This window comes from Helianthus annuus, chromosome 13 (assembly GCF_002127325.2).
Source record: "Helianthus annuus cultivar XRQ/B chromosome 13, HanXRQr2.0-SUNRISE, whole genome shotgun sequence".
NCBI lineage: Eukaryota > Viridiplantae > Streptophyta > Magnoliopsida > Asterales > Asteraceae > Helianthus > Helianthus annuus.
The window spans coordinates 136,734,635-136,751,792 of NC_035445.2; the positions used below are offsets into that span (position 1 = coordinate 136,734,635).

Sequence of the window (17,158 nt, forward strand, 5' to 3'; positions counted from 1 at the left end):
ACTGAGGATCAAAGAAAAGATGTTTGCTGTCGTTGTATTTTTTGGCGTTTTAAATTGAGTTGTAAATTTTTTAGTAACCACTGTGTGTTTTGTTGTGTTTTTTTGGTGTGATAAACAGAAGCTGGTGAGGCGTTTCTATTTATAGAATTTTTTTGGCGTGTAGTTTAGGCGGGATGTTATTTTTATAACAAAAAATGTAATTAACATTTATCCAGATGTAAACTTTGGCGTTATATATAATGGCGTTTCATATTTTATGGCGTTTTTGTAGCCAGAGAGCTTAAATAAAAACGTAGAAAAAAGTACGCAGTGATAAAATTGGCGTTTTGTATTTATTTGGCGTTTTATTTTTCAATGGCGTTTTATGTGAGGAATGGTTTTTTTTCTTTTTTACCCTTAATGACACGCGTCCACGTAATAAAATTGGTGTTATTTACTAAAATGCCACCGCGCCAATATAGTCCATAGATTGTTTTGATCGGATGATCAATAAGCGTTCTCACCGTTCTCACACTTTCTACCGTTTTCTCTAAATCCCAACCCTATATATATATATATGGGGCCGCAAGAATGAGAACCACCTCGAGTTGTAAGAACCGCGAGAACTACTTGATCCGGGGCGAGGTGGACCAATTTTTTTTTCAAAAACGTAGATGCATGTATTATAAACACATTCGTAAAAAAAAAATTAAAAAAAAATGTCGTGCGTGTAATTTTTTACACTACAAGTTTGTGGTTTACGAGTTCCGTAAATTTACGGAACTCGTAAACCACAAACTTGTGGTGTAAAAAACTACACGCACGGCATTTTTTAAAATTTTTTTTTGTACGAATGTGTTTATAATACATGCATCTACGTTTTTGAAAAAAAAATTTGGTCCACCTCGCCCCGTACGGTGTGGTTCTCGCGGTTCTTACAACTCGAGGTGGTTCTCATTCTAGCGGTCCCCTATATATATATATATATATATATCTTATCACTTCTATATAAGAAAACATTGGATGAGATGAAATAATTTAACATCTATAAAACTAAAAGTATAATTTAAAACATTACCCCACTATATATATATATATATCACCCCTACATTCTCACATTTTTTATAAAAAAACTCACTTTATCTCCTATTTTCTCTCCCACTTTTCTTCTATTTTTTAGAAAAAAAAAACACCCACTTTCTCCTACATTTTTATACAATCATGCATCCATTTCGACCCCTTTTTGGTGTCCCCGCAAGACCCACGAACCCGAACACAACTCAACCGCAAAACCCGTATAACCTTCAAGACATGGACCCGAGCTTTTTAACGTACGCGACTTACTTGAGTGGCGCCACTCCGTTTGTGCCTCCCACTTTCGGCTATGGTCAAGCCGGCGGGTCTCAACCGTCACAACCCGAATCCGAACCCGATGTCGAAGTCGTGCCGGATACGCAACCCGAACCGGTGCAAGAAACATCGAAACGCGGTAAAAGGTCGTATAAGAAGAAGGAAAAAGACGCACCACGGCGTACAAAAAATATCATTAAATGGACGAAGGAAGAGGAATTCACGTTGACTCGGGCGTGGCTCGACATTTCGGAGGACGAAGATACCGGTAACCATTTTATATATATATTATTTTACTTATTTTGTTACTATATTTTTTAACATACAACTTATAATTTTTTTTTTTAATTTGTAGCAAACTTTCAAACGGGCCCGGTTTTTTGGGATAGGGTTCGTGCACTCTTTTTTAGCACGTGGGGTCAAGGCGAACATCGGGACCAAGATTCCATTTCTAGCAAATGGACCGACATCAACAACAAGTGTCATGCGTTCCAAGAAGTCTTCCAACGAAACTACGATAATCGCCCGAGCGGTGAAGGTGACGTCGGGGTTTTAACGAAGACTTTGGAGGAGTTCGAGAGGACAAAATGCCCTTTCACGTACTATAAGTGTTGGGAGCTACTACGAAAAAGTCCAAAGTGGGCGGTAGTTAATCCAATGACGTCCAGTAGTAGACGTCGGGCTAAAAGGTCAAAAACATCATCCTCCGTTGACCCGTCAACTCCGACATCGGATGCCCGCAATGTTGATTTAAATGAGGCGGTGGACGTTGACGAGGGAATTCAAGAAGAGTTGGTCCGACCCACCGGTAGAAGAAAGGGAACCGGGAAAAAAACGGTCGAGTCGTCTTCCGATCTCGAGTTAAAGGAAGATTTCGAGGAGATGAACCGTCGTCTCCAAGACATTCGCGACCTCGGCCACCAACGTTATGAGATTATGAAGAAACGAGTGGCCGAAACCAAAAATTTAACGAGATGCAAGAGGCGAGGCAAATGGAAAAGGACATTGAGTTTTTGTCCAAACATATCGACCACCTACAAGGCGATGCGTTGATCCTTGCGCAAATGCGTCGCCAGAAAATTAGAGAAAAATATGGACTCTAGATCATGTTATTTTTTTAACTTTATTTTAATTTTTTCGGTTTTTTTTTCAGTTTTTTTTTATTTTCAGTTTTTTTTTTATTTTTATTTCAAGTAATGTAATTTTTTTTTAAATTAATGAAGTTTTTTGTGTTTTAAATTAAAATAAATAATTGTGAAATGATTATTGGCATAATGCCCCACTACGCCACTTTTGCTATAATGCCCCATCGCTGACTAAGACGCCACGTGTCGGATAATGCCCCATGGTGGGGGCATTATAACACATTACCACTACACATGGTCTAACAATCTGAAATGCTCTTCATTTTAGGCCATGTGTAGTTATAAATCCCTATAAAGTTCTTTGGTGGGGTTTATGCGACAAGTGGCGAAAAAGTGGAAGAGGGGGCTTTATGGGGGTTATATTACAAGAGGGTGTAGTGGTAAGGGGGTTATATAACCCCTTCAATTATACATACATATGTATGTAAATATACGTGTGTGAGTGGGGGAGGAAGGGACATGGCGTGATAATTTTCGCGAGGATTCAAAATTCATACCCTATAGTGACGGTCGTAATGGTGCAACCGGGCACTATGGGATGCTATACACCATACTGGCGCCATATAATGCCCCACTACAAAAGGACTTATAACAAATATTTTAAATCTTTGTATTTGAGTCATTCAGAGTGTCAAAACAAATTGTAATACGAAATTGCAAATTAACCCATTTTTAAATATACATTATACATTTTAAGGGTCAAGTTATTCTACAAAGGCTTCTAATTGTAAGAAGTGTAAGAAGGATTTATAGAGTGACAAGTGTCCAATAACCTAAAACTAAACCCACTACATCACCACCAAAAACCTAAACACCCACCCCCACCCCCACCCCACCACCACCCAAAAACCTAACCCCCCCCCCCCCACCAAAAAACCTAACCCCCCCCCCCACCTCACCAAAAAACCCCCCAAAAAACCTAACCCCCCACCCCCCCCCCCCCAAACCTAAAAAAAAACTAACCCCCCCCCACCCCACCCCACCCCCCAAAAACCTAACCCCCCCATCCCCCAAAAACCTAAAAAAAAATCTAAAAAAAACTAAACACCCACCCCCACCCCCACCCAAAAACCTAAACCCCCACCCCCCACCCCCTAGGCAAAATTTTTTTTTTTTTTTTTTTTAGGGTGGGTGATGTGGGAGGGGGGGGGGGGGTGGGGGTTTAGGTTTTTGGTGGTGGTGGATGTTTAAGTTTTTTTTTTTTTTTTTTTTAGTGGGGTTTTTTATGTAGTGGGTTTTTTTAGGTTATTGGACACTTATCACTCTATAAATCCTTCTTACACTTCTTACAATTGGGATCCTTTGTATTTGATCCTAGTTCTACATTTTAATATTTGATAAGTGTAAATACAACAAAGCAATACATACATTATGAGGATCCCCTTCTCTTTAAAGATATGATCTAAAAGTGTCTGATTGAGGGTATATTTGGACAAAAAAGAAGTTTACTTTCCAAAGAAGAAGTCCATAATTTTGGGCAACTTTTAACCTTGCAATCAAGAAACAAACAAAGAAAATGAGGGTGAAGACCATTATTCAACCTTATAATAATTATTAAAATATAATAAAATAATAGCATTTCAAAAAGAAAGCTTTACAAGCATCAATGCCATGAAAACGAATAAAAGTTAAAATAATAGCAATGTAATAAAAAACGAATAATTTGCCACCTCATCTCATGGCACTAAAACAAATACATTATCTAATGATGATCTACTATTTTTGAGCAATAGTTATTGAGAAGAATGTCATTTAGGCATTTTTACCCTTTTTCATTATAGGCGTGTATATATAACTTTTTATTTTATTATTCACTTAAAATAATTGAGTTCGTATTATAAGTATTTGTTTAGATGCATTGTTATAATCCCAAATGCATTAGCATTGTATATACACACCAACTCAAATTCAACAAAAAGAAATGTTTGTTTTTACGGTATGATTTATTAGATAAATACATAGAAGTTAATGATGAAGTTGGATTAGAAAAAAAATTGATAATGGATGATGATTTTAATTTTCGTTTCAATAATTTCCAATTTCCTATAAGTATGTTAACTCTTGAATTTTGTGAGATAACCGGCGTATTGATATATACAAGTTTTCAAAACTGTCTTTATATGATGGACCCTTAGACTATGCGGTCGTGAACCGAGTTTGCGGGTATTATAATAAATTATATGTTAATCGTTTAAGTGGGTGGAGTGATGAAAGCGTCTTTAAGAGGCGATACATAGATACAAAGATGAGTATCGACAGGTTTTCCCACATGTCCGGGCATGAGAGGTTATGTGAACCAATAAGAAGTGGGCGCCAGTTCCAAACAAGGTTGCAAGCCCTAAACGGACGAAAACCTCGGAGACTGAAAATTATAGTGCGGGGGAGCTCGGATGCACAATGTAAGATAAATATAAACAACGAGGCGGTATGCCCCCTGGAAGGGACAAAGCAAAAAAGGCGGCGGCTGCAAAAAAACAAGCCTTATCAGGGGGCAGTTCGAGAATTGACGACTTGATGGCCCAGTTCAAAACATACACCTAGGTCACAACCCAAAAGATACAACTGAAGCAACGTGAAGTAGACGAACAGGTTCGGTTGAAGCAAGAGGCAGCAGAACTAGAGGAACGGAAGATAATGACAACAGATATCAACACGTACCCGGAAGAAGAGCGTCACGTATTGTGTAAAATAAAAGAAAAGATCGCCAACAAATGGAATTCTTAGGATTTTTTATTTTTAGCAAAATAGTATTTTTTTTTTTTCAGTTAAGGGTTTAAAAAAGTGTTTTGAATTTTTAAAAAATAAAATAAAAATTAAAGAAGGGGGAAGACCCATCATCCACACTCTTGGTCTATACTTGGAGTTGGAGGGACATTCTTCTTGAATGTTGACGTGACAGATGACATGGAGGGTGATAGGCTCATTCACGCCGCATATTCTAACTAAGACGTTAACCTATAATACTTTTAGTCAAATAGCGATGACACATTGTATTGTGTTAAGCCAAAAAACTTACCTATTACACGTTGAAACAATCAGCTAAATTTTATAAGTAAAAATCTTTATTTTTAATTAAGAGTGTTTATTATCCGAATATGATTCAGAAACCCAAAATTTGAACCAAATCTAAATATTAATAAAAGACTACAATTAATGCCACATGGCAATTTCTCCTTCAACTTCGCAATAATATTTTTATTTTTATTTAAAAATATTTTATTATCCTTATCCTTATTATTATTATTATTATTACTTATAAATCTCTTTTTATTTTAATTTTAATACTATATATAAAAAATATTTTGTTATCCTTATTATTATTATTATTATTATTATTATTATTATTATTATTAAATCTCTCGATTTTAATTTTAATAACATACGGAGGAATATTATATTTTTTTTGACTTTTTGTCTTCCTTTTTTTTGGCATTACAATTTTTCATTTTGTAACAAACTTTAGTTTTTATAATTTGTGTCACAAAGATTAAATACTTTTAGTTTTTGTATTAGTTTTTGTTTTACGTTTTTCACGGATTTGTTCGTCGTTCGTTGCTATTTAGCACAGGGTTTGATAGTCACATTTGGCCCCTCAGGGTTTTTTTTTTTCATTCGTATTTGGTGGTCACATTTGGTCTTTTAAGTTTGTTTTACCCCCTTCACTTTCTAATACACATCGTTATAAATTCGACTCCTACTTTTTACGTCACGTAAGTCACTTTGTGTTGAAAATTCGTGTTTTTTTACGCTTCACCCGGTTTTGGTCTTCGTTCGATGTTACTTAGCATGGTATTACGTCCCCATCTCCTCAACATTGATAGCACGTTTCTATGCCCACTGACCCGCAATGCGGGTAGCTTAAGACTAGTTCAGATATATAATAAGTTCAAATTGGAACTTCAAGTATATGGGCCGAGTCCTTATTCAATCTGAATTTCATTTTCAGTTTTCAAACTTATAAATTTCGGAACGATCCACCTGAATTCGATTTTTTTTACTTTTTATCAATGTTTTAAAACCCGGTTTTTAAATCATATCGGGTTAGGCTCGGAAATGGTTTGTTTCAACCGGGTTAACTAATTAACCCTATAAATCCATAAATTACAATTTAAACTCAAAAAATAATCCAAAACTGTATCATCCCACAATAAAAATATTCCAATTGTTAATATATAATAAAAAATAATCCAAAAATTCACTATTTGTATATTTTAGGCGCTAGATTTTACTTGAAAAAGGTAAATTCTTACTTTTTTAGATGCATAAAAGATTAAAAGTCCAAATTTTAATCTTGGTCCGGTATCGGTATAGAGGTTTAAATTGGTATAATCCAATTTACCGGCGGTACAACTTTTTTACCGTTTTCTTAGTTTGACGGTATGATTCGTGCAAGGCAAACTTCTAGCATCCGGTTCAACCGACCGCTGTAAACCGGTTTTTGTAACCCTGCTTTTTATACAAGAGTAAATTGCCATTTTGGTTCCTGTGGTTTGGGCACTTTTGCCATTTTAGTCCAATTCTCAAACTTTTTAAATCTGGGTCCTCGTGGTTTCACTTTTATTGTCATTTTAGTCCAAAATTGAAATTAGGACAGATTTCTTAAATTAAATAGTAATGTTTTGTCCTTTTCTGCAGGGGTAAATTAGTCATTATGGATTTATTATAACTCATTTTTAATTAAAATAATAAAACTTAATAAAGTTTGAACACCCAATATCTTCACATTCCACCAAATACCCTAATCCATATTTGTGACTGAGATGGAGAGACGATGATGAAGGTTCTGGATTTAGAAGAAGCTGCTGCCACACAACCACCCCTCCCCCCTTTTTCAGTTCTGTCTCTATCTCCCTCACACACACAACCACCACCATGACCTACCACCATAAACCAGTTACATAACTGAATCACACGTGCAAAACAACAGTAAACAAATTAGTCACATAACCTGAATCCACTCAACAATAACATGAGGGTTTCGATTTGGGGGTGGTCGGGTTTGGAGGAGGCGGTGAAGGCTAGTGTTGGCGACTGAATCAGAACCATCAGCTGACCACGAACACGGAGAGAAACGAAAAACCTACCGAAACCTTAAACACTTCGGTGACTAAATCAGAACCATCAGAACGGTCGCCGGCCGTGGTCTTCTCAGAGACACCGCCAATGGCAGCCTCCGATACCCGCACCTGTGCAAAACAAGAAAACAATCGCCGTTCGTTGTCTTCTCAGATGTTTGTTTTCAGACACCATCTAGATCCCGCTCCGTACACAAACCTGGATTCTTTTTTCGGTTGTTAGCTATTTGTATTCGAGAGAGAGGAGATGAAGGTGGGGTCGGATTTGGTGGTTATTCAGCGGCGATGGTGGTCACGGATGACGGTGGTAGCCATGGTTGCGGTGGTGTTTGTTACAGAGAGAGAGAGAGAGAGAGAGAGAGAGAGAGAAAGGAAGGGGGAAGAGGGAGTACTAAGAGTGGTGTGGGGTGGATGTTGATGGTGGCGATGGTGAGAAGGGGGAGGAGGTGGCGGTGGTTCTTGTGGCGGCAGAGAGGAGAGAGGGAGAGAGAGACATGGGTGGTGGTGTAGTGGGGATTACAGAGAAAGAGAGCAGAGTTTATAAAGAATGTGATAAATGACCATTTTGCCCCTAAGAAAAAGGACAAAATAGCAGGCTTTTTTTTGAAAAATCTGAGTTGGTTTTGTTTTTGGACTAAAATGCAATAAAAGTGAAACCACAGGAACCCAAATTTAAAAAGTTTGAGATTTAGACTAAAATGGCAAAAACGCCCAAACCACATAGACCAAGATGGCTGTTTTCTCTTTATACAATAAATAAAGAAATCAGTTCTCTTGTTAAAGAAACTTGTCCACGTATTTAGCTCCTTTTTTGCAATTCTTTTGATAATTCGATTAATCCAAATAGCCCCGAATTTAAACCAATTTGGATAATGAATTCGAATTCAAATTCAAATTCAAATTCAAATTAAGATTTAGTTTAAATTTTCGAATTCGATTAACATGATTCAAATAAATCAAATTAATAATAATAATTTTATAAAGTGGTATCCTAAAATAAATAATAATAATATTATTATTATTATTATTATTATTATTATTATTATTATTATTATTATTATTATTATTATTTTATTATATTTCAAAAAGTAAACAAGAAAAGGGTATGAAAAAGGAAGGAAAGAGGTCGGTTCCTTGCGCCCGACGTTGTTCCAGCTTCGTATATATAGCCTATATAGGTTCGTAACTAGGGTCGGCATTTGTCCACTCCATTATCAAACTTTGTGTGCACAGATAAAAACAACACCAACAAACAACTCATTCTCCATTTTCTCCTTCTCTCAAACCCTAATTCTCTCCGGCGACACCTCCACCACCGTCAAACTGGCGATCGACAACCAAAACTGCACCGCCGTACGCGAAATCAAGCCAAAAAACCGCCGGATTATGGTTAATACAACTTAATCTAATACTAGTTTACATTTTCCGTTAGTTTTTAACTTTTCATTGCTGATGTGTGTTTGTTTTGTGTAATGCAGGGCGCCGGAGGACCGAATGACGATAACATATGGCCGCCGTGGTTGATACCGCTGCTGCGTGAAGTTTTTTTCGTTCAGTGCGAGTTGCACGCTGATTCGCATAAGTCTGAGTGTAACATGTACTGTTTGGATTGTGTTAATGGACCTCTGTGTTCGCTTTGTCTTAATCAGCATCAGAATCACCGTCACATTCAGGTAGTTGAAATTCATCTTTTCGTCTTTGATTTTATGCTTTTTTGCTCTGTTTGTTGTTCTAATTTCGTTCGTTTTGTTGTAATGACGTGATTTTGCTCGATTAATGTACAGAGTTTGAAATTCATGTTTCCGCCATTGATTTTTGCGTTTTGTTGTTCTAGTTTCATTCGTTAGATTTCGTTTCAACCGATTGTTGATTATCGATTGCTCTAATGATGCAATTTTGCTCGATTGATTTAGAGATTTTGAAATTCATCTTTCCGCCATTGATATTTTGCTTTTTGTTGCTTTAATATCACTCGTTCGATTTCATTTCACCTAATTGTTGATCGATGAGTGCTATAATGACGTCATTTTGCTCGATTGTTTTACAGATTTTGAAATTCATTTTTCCGCCATTGATTTTCTGCTTCTCTTGTTCTAATTTCATTTGTTCGATCTCATATCTCACCTGATTGTTGCTTTTTTTTCGTTATATGTTAATTATTAACTGTTCTAATGACGTAATTTCACTCGATTGCTATACAGATTCGAAGATCTTCATATCACGACGTAATTAGGGTTTCTGAAATCCAAAAACACGTAGATATCACTTCAGTGCAGACTTACGTCATCAACAGTGCAAAAGTTGTGTTTATAAACAAACGGCCGCAACCGCGTCCTGGAAAAGCCGTTACGAACACGTGTGAAGTGTGTGATCGGAACCTTCTCGATTCGTTCAGGTTCTGTTCACTCGGATGCAAGGTAAATTCAAATCCGAATCCACATTCAAATTCACTTTCATATTCAAATTCAAATTCAGATTCTAACAATATTACATCAAATAATGCAGATTGCCGGAACATCATCGGAGAATTTTGAGACGGTGATAACGCCGGAGAATAAGCGGTTGATGACGTCAGTTTGGGAATCGGAGGATTCTTACGGAAGTAACGGAGACGGAGGGCGGAGAAGTAACGGTAGTAACGGACTTAATAGGTTTACGCCGTCGACGCCGCCGCTGACGGCGACCAGAGTCCGGACGGCGAAGAGGAGGAAGGGGGTTCCACACAGAGCACCAATGGGAGGATTACTTTTAGAATATTGAATAGTGAACAGGTCCCTGAATTTTCCGTATATTGCTATGAAGTCCTTTTAGTTTGTGTTTTTTAAGAAAGTAACTCTTTGTTACTTTCTGTGTGGGAATTGGGAAATGACCTTATTACCCTTTGTACAAAGAAGCAGTCTATACTAGGGATTTAAGTTGGGCAAGTTTAAGAAGTAGGAAAAGTAAGGGGTAAAATTGTTACAGTTTTTTGTTTTTTTTTTATTTTGTTTAAGAAAATAAATATTAATGATAGTTTTGTGGTTGATTGGGTTTAATCTTAATAGTTCAATGCTGAATATTAAGTACCGATAAAATAGCACGATATGAAGTTTAAATATAAAAATGCTGAAATGATTAGAATATAGATGGTTGTTATTGACCTTTTAATTTGAATATGTATTCATATATTAAAAAAATGACGTTAATTGTCGATGTTCTAAACGTTGTATCTAAGTTCCGTAGATGTAAGGGAATAATGAAATGACATGATTATAAACGTGCACCCAAACCACTACGATCGTGTTGTGTCTAAAAAACCACTTGTAATTTAGGAGACACATATACCCTCACCCTAAAAGACATGTTTTTTTCACTTTAATACGAAAACGACCACTATGATGATATTTGAAATAAATAAAGAAATTTATATTATCATTTTATAATTTGTCACCCTAGATTTATAAATAAAGTTCAAATAAAATGCAACACGTTAGCAAGTCATCTTAACCAAACTTGGCTTATATTATATATTTAACTTTTTTATTGAACTCTTTTTGACGCGTTACATTATTTACTGTGAATGCACAATGTATAGTAAAATATAAATACATTTCTTTTTTAAAATATTGCGTAACATGTGATTGTTGTAAAAAAGAAATATAATAATAATAAAGGTATAGATTCGTTTTCTATAAATATATTGTGGAAAAGAACACGTTTCGTTTTTAAATGTTAACAATCGTGTGGTTGGCCCTAGTGATTATCGACATCCCTGACCTATTAAAAACGTGATTTCTTTTTTCATAGGGGATATCAATGGCTACCCTCTTTTGGTTCTCTTTTTTGTCCACTTTCACATTAAGTAATACAAAGCGTATCAATATTCCTCACTTTGTTTTTGTTTTGTTTTTTTTTTTAATCTTTTTGTGGCATGGAATGATATAAAAATCAAATTAAATTAAATGAAAGAGACAATAATAACCCTAAGAAGTGAGTCGTTATTGTTTAATGATGTCACTAAACATGAACCGTCTCTTTTTTTACGTTGTCACACGTCATATAACATAAAAACTCTTTATGAATGTGTATTCTATCTTCTCTCTTCTTCCTTTCTCACATCCACTCCCAACTTTTGTCCGTGATAGTGTGTAGCCACATACTTTCTCCATGGTAACTTGTGTCGTTTGCCGTCCTTCTCCACGTCGACGCAAAATCATCCTACAAATATCCTTATTCCCATGGTTGAAGACAACCTAAATGTATAATATATTTATAGATCGGCTACAGTAAGAAACAGTTTCCAGTTTATAAAAACATTGGAACAAAATTAAAGGCACGATACATGTACATGTGTGGATTTTAGGAGGAAATTATTTTAGTTAGATCAACAACACACATTCTAGTGGGGAAATGAATATGCGCGTTCCAAACATACTAAAGAGACTTTTTTTTAAAGGAAAATTTCATTAAAACAAAGCCAGCCCTAAAAAACAGAGGAGGCTGAACCAACTACAACCCGCTATACAAATTTACACCAGTCAACCCAAGAACAATCTTTACATTTGGACCTACTTCTATACCAAAGAAAGCCGATAGATTTTATAGAGCTAAAAACCACCTCCGCCTTGGGATACTTACCGTTGAACACGAGATTGTTCCTGGCCAACCAAATCTGCCAGCAAGCAACAAGCACAATGCCTTGAAAAGCAACCTGAGCTTCACCTTTGAGCCCCCAGTATTTGTGAAATTCCAAAATATCCCGGACCGAAAAAGCCGCTATCGGAGGGACCTTACACCATCTGCAGACCAAATCGCAGACAACCGAAGCGAAAACACAACCCGAAAAGAGATGCATAGCAGTTTCCGTCCCTTCCGAACATAGCGGACATACCTCATCCGGGACGGGAACATTCCTCTTCCGAAGCTCCACCCTCGTGGGAATTCTTTCCATTTCCGCCCTCCATGCAAACAGATTACACTTGAACGGAACCCACTTGCACCACTCCCACACGAATCTATCGCTGAAATCCCTATTACCATCCATAAGTCTCTTAACGGAACCAACGCTGAACGACCCCGAGTCGTCACCTACCCACTGCCATCTATCATTATCATTCGACAACGTGACATTACTGAGCATCGAGCAAAGAAGAGCCCATTTAGCCAGCTCCACACTAGACGACGGCTAGCTAGACCACATCCACCTAGCTCCCGGATTGTTGATAAGCCTCATAATCCGGTCCCGAACCACACACTTCTTCTTGGATTCTAGCCGAAAAAGATTGGGGAGACATACTTTCAACGGATCATCACATAACCACGGATCCAACCAGAATGCAATATCCGACCCATTACCAACTATCCCTTTCATAAAGTTCTGAAACTTCTTCCCATCCACAATCGGACGCTGCACGACTTTGGAGATGCTACACCATACTCCACCCAATGAAGACCTAGCTGGAACAAACTCCCAGGACCTTCTATGCGCGTGAATAGCCGAAACCACTTTGATCCACATGTTCTCTTTCTCAGACTTAAACCTCCAGGCCCATTTAAGGAGGAGAGAGGAATTAATGGAACCAAGACTCCTTAACCCGAGACCCCCACAGCCGATAGGGGATGCAACAAGATCCCACGAAACCCAATGCGTTTTCCTGATGTTACTCGTCCCACCCCAGAGAAACTTCCTAATAATGGACTCGAGATGTTTTAAAACCCCAGATGGAGCTTTATATAACGAGAAAAAATAGGACGGAAGGCCTTCCAAAACCGACTTAATAAGCGTAACTCTCCCCCCGATAGACAACACCGAGGCCTTCCAAAGAGCGAGTCTATTCTCGAAAATCTCACAAACCGGTCTCCAGTTGGCAATGCGGTTCATATTAGCCCCCACAAGAAGACCGAGATACTTGAAGGGAACCCGATCCACTTTACAACCGACCACCGAAGCCATATCCTCCAATTCTGACTCCGAAACACCCACTCCAAACAAACTGGACTTAGACAAATTAATTTTAAGCCCCGAACAAATATAAAAACCCCTTAGAATCCTGACCACCTTCATCAAATTATCCCTCGACCATTCCCTGATAACCAACGCATCGTCCACGAAAAACAAATGAAACAAACTCGGACCACTGTTGGGTAAAGAAACACCCGAAACAGCTCCGATATCTAGAGCCTTATCGAAACACCGTGACAACACTTCCATGACTACGAGAAAGATGAAAGGAGACAACGGGTCACCTTGTCTCAACCCTTCAGAGCATTGGAAATCAAATGTAGGGGCACCGTTCACCAAGACCGAGGCTCTAGCAGAAGAAATAATCCCGAAAACCCACGAGCACCAGTGGGGAGGGAAACCCAACTGATCCATAGCTCTCATGTTAGTGCATGCATCTGTCGACTTCGTCTTGTCTCGAGTCTTAGATTAGATTGTATAGATCAGGGCTCGTAGATCGAGAAAATAGGAAAGTTTGTGAGTTTTAGAAGCTGATTTCGCTCCAACTGTTAATTCCGCTTGAAATGTCAGTGGACACTTTCGAGCAGAATCACAATGTTACTATTCCGCTCCAACTGGTTCGTGTTCCTTTCGAGCGGAATCAGGTCACTATATATAGTCAGCCTGGAACAAAATCATATAACAGTTCTTGAAAATCATACCTAAGTGCTACCGGTGTGTTTCCTGATTGTAATTGTGATATTATCAATCAGAAGAGTATATTAAGAGAAGACCAAGCTGTTACTAAGTCTATTTCTTGTTTTCCGCACCTGAAATAGATCAGAACCTCTCTAAACGACTCGTTCGGGTTAACTACTCGATCCTACAAGTGGTATCAGAGCTCAGGAGGAGGAGTTCTGCAGTTTACAGCCTGATTACGTCAAGATTTCTTACTTCTCCACCATCTTTTTTCAACAGAACGAGATTTAACGGTCAAAACCTGATCAATTTTTCACAGACTGTGTAAAAAGACATATTAACAAACCCTTGAAAGTTACACATTAAAATTCGGACTAAAAATGGCAAAAATTGAACCCCGAAGTGATTCCGCTCGAAAGATCAAATTGTGATTTCGCTCAGAAACGTGATTCCGCTTGACTGATTTTGTTCGAATTTGTCTGATTTCGCTCGAGAAGTGTGGTTTCGCTCCAGAAAAACTTGAGATTTCGCTCCAAGCTACAAAAAGTTGATTCCGCTCCAAACTTTTTGTTAATTCCGCTCCAGATAACCAAATTTCAGATTCCGCTCTGAACTTTTTGTTAATTTCGCTCCAGACAACCAAATTTCAGATTCCGCTCCAAATTACATCTTGGTGATTCCGCTTCAGAAGGGTTGTTTGCTATTCCGCTTGAAACTGACTGGGTGATTTCGCTTGAAAGTAACTGTTTTTGAAATACGTGCTATTGAAACATGGATAACGATTTCTACAACGCGTTTGCTACTCCGACTACTCCGGCTGTCATTGCTCAAGCCATGAATTTAGAAAATGAGACAGGAACTACTCAAAAACCCCCAAAATTAATGAGCATTGAGGAGTGTTACGGATGGAAAGATCGGTTTGAGAACTGGGTACAGGCAAATCATTTGAGGTCATGGGAATGCATTTTGAAGAAGTATGTCTTGCCAAGAACTGATCTACAAGTTAAAAAAGCAATATCTGAATTTACTGTTCAAGAACGGGATATGTACAAGGCTGAGAAAATGATGATTAGTTTATTACAGCAAGCCATCAAAGAAGACATCTTCATATTATTACAGCACGACAAAACTTCAAAATCAATCTGGGATGCACTTAAAGTCAAGTTTGAGGGTAGTGAACACATGATTAAAAGCAAGAAGGCACTGCTCAAGAAAGAATTTGATTTGTTCACAAGTTTACCTGGCAAAGATACAAAGAAGCTGATTGAAAGATATTGCCACTTGGTGCGATCCATGTTGATGCTTAGTATAACAAAAGATCGTGAAGAGTGGGTAGACAAATTAGCTGATGCTTTACCGCAGAAAGAGTGGGGTACATACTTGATGATCTTGAAGAACACTGGGGTTTATGATGGGTTGACAATTTCTCAGTTCATCGAAAAAATTGAGGGCCAGGATTTGGAACAGCAAAAGATTGCAAGGATGAATAGTCCAAGTGGTCAACAGGATGTAAAAATATACTACAAAGGTGGTGTTCCAGAAGTCGAAAGAAGCCCGAAAATCCAAACTGCATTTAGTGCTGGGGATTCAACGAAAAAAGTTGATCAGAGTTCAAACAAAAGCAGTGGATTCTCCTCATACCCAAGTGTTAATCCGAAAGATTCAACATCAAGCTTTCAACATCAAAGTTCAAAAACTGGAAATGGTTGTGTGATACAATGCAACATTGCATTTTCCAGATGGACAAAGCTTTTCTGAAGAGGTTGCAAAAGATCATATGGCTTTACTTGGTTCCATGCTTCTATCTTATGAAGGGTTGGTTGCAGGACGGATCGGGAATCCTATGCTCACAAAGGAGGATTACGATCAGATAGACGCCGAAGAAATGGAATTAATGGACATCAAATGGTGTCTAGCCAGTGTACTCAGAAGAGCTGAAAAATTCAAATTGATTACCGGAAGAAATGACTTTCTTGATGCACATGTTTCTACTTTAGGTTTTGATAAATCTAAAGTTACTTGTTTTAAATGCAGGGAGAAAGGCCATTTCAAACAAGAATGCAAGAATAGAGAGGCAAATGATCCAAAGAATCCATTCGGAAAAGATGACTATTACCGGAAAGCTATCTACCAACAGGTTGGTCAGCAACAATAGCAAGAACCACAAGTGGCTCATGGTAGAAAGGTGATTGAAGATTCAAAAAGAGCATGTCTGGTGGATTTTAACTGGAACAAATATATATCACCCGAAAGCAAAGCATGTTTGAGCAATCAGGAAGATGAAAGGTTACCTGAAGGATTCAGCTGGGATATGTTTGTTGATGAAAAGGAGAATTAAAAGCGTTCATTGCTAAGATCGTTAAAGAACCAGATATGTTTGCCACATGGATGAAGTCTATTCGTGAGACTGTGAAGAATGTGGAGGAAGAGTCTGTTGCATCTGATGAAAGCTCACAGAGTGCAGATGAAAGTTCACAAAGTGACGTCAGTTCAGAAAAAGAAATTGTTTTGATAAAACACCATCTGATACTGATTCTTCAGATGATAATTCTGACAAATCTGTAGCATTTGATCAGCCACCAACAGATGACAGCAGTGATGATGAAGAAGAAAAACATATTAACATTGCTAAATCTCATCTCTCTCCTGAAAGTTTTCATTTCTATTTTGCAGATCGCTTGGAAAAACTGAAGGAGAAACGAGCTGCAAAAGAGCAAAAGGAAATGAAGCCTGAAAATGTTGCTCAAGAAGATGAGACTGTTGAAGTTGAAGAAGTTAAAAGTGTTGCTGAGGAGGGTGATGAAGCAGTAAAAGTGATTGAAGTTGAGAAGATCATCGAAGTTGAAAAGATTGTGGAAGTCATCAAGCCTTGCACAAAGTGTCTTGAATTGTGTAAAGACTGTGCAGCAAAAGATGATAAGCTGGTTGAGCTTGAAAAGATGAAAGATCAATTACTGTTCAATCTAAACTATGTGAAGGAATCTTATGAG

At 37.8% G+C, this 17,158-nt stretch overlaps 1 protein-coding gene across 1 annotated transcript; it reads left to right on the plus strand.

The window, feature by feature from the left end:
• The first annotated feature begins 8,690 nt into the window (after positions 1-8,690).
• Positions 8,691-10,584, plus strand: LOC110899429. The gene is made up of 4 exons (XM_022146318.2): positions 8,691-8,938; positions 9,028-9,222; positions 9,751-9,966; positions 10,055-10,584. The coding sequence occupies exons 1-4, from the start codon at positions 8,936-8,938 to the stop codon at positions 10,307-10,309; spliced, it is 669 nt and encodes a 222-aa protein (XP_022002010.1). The 5' UTR covers positions 8,691-8,935; the 3' UTR covers positions 10,310-10,584.
• The last annotated feature ends 6,574 nt before the right edge of the window (positions 10,585-17,158 follow it).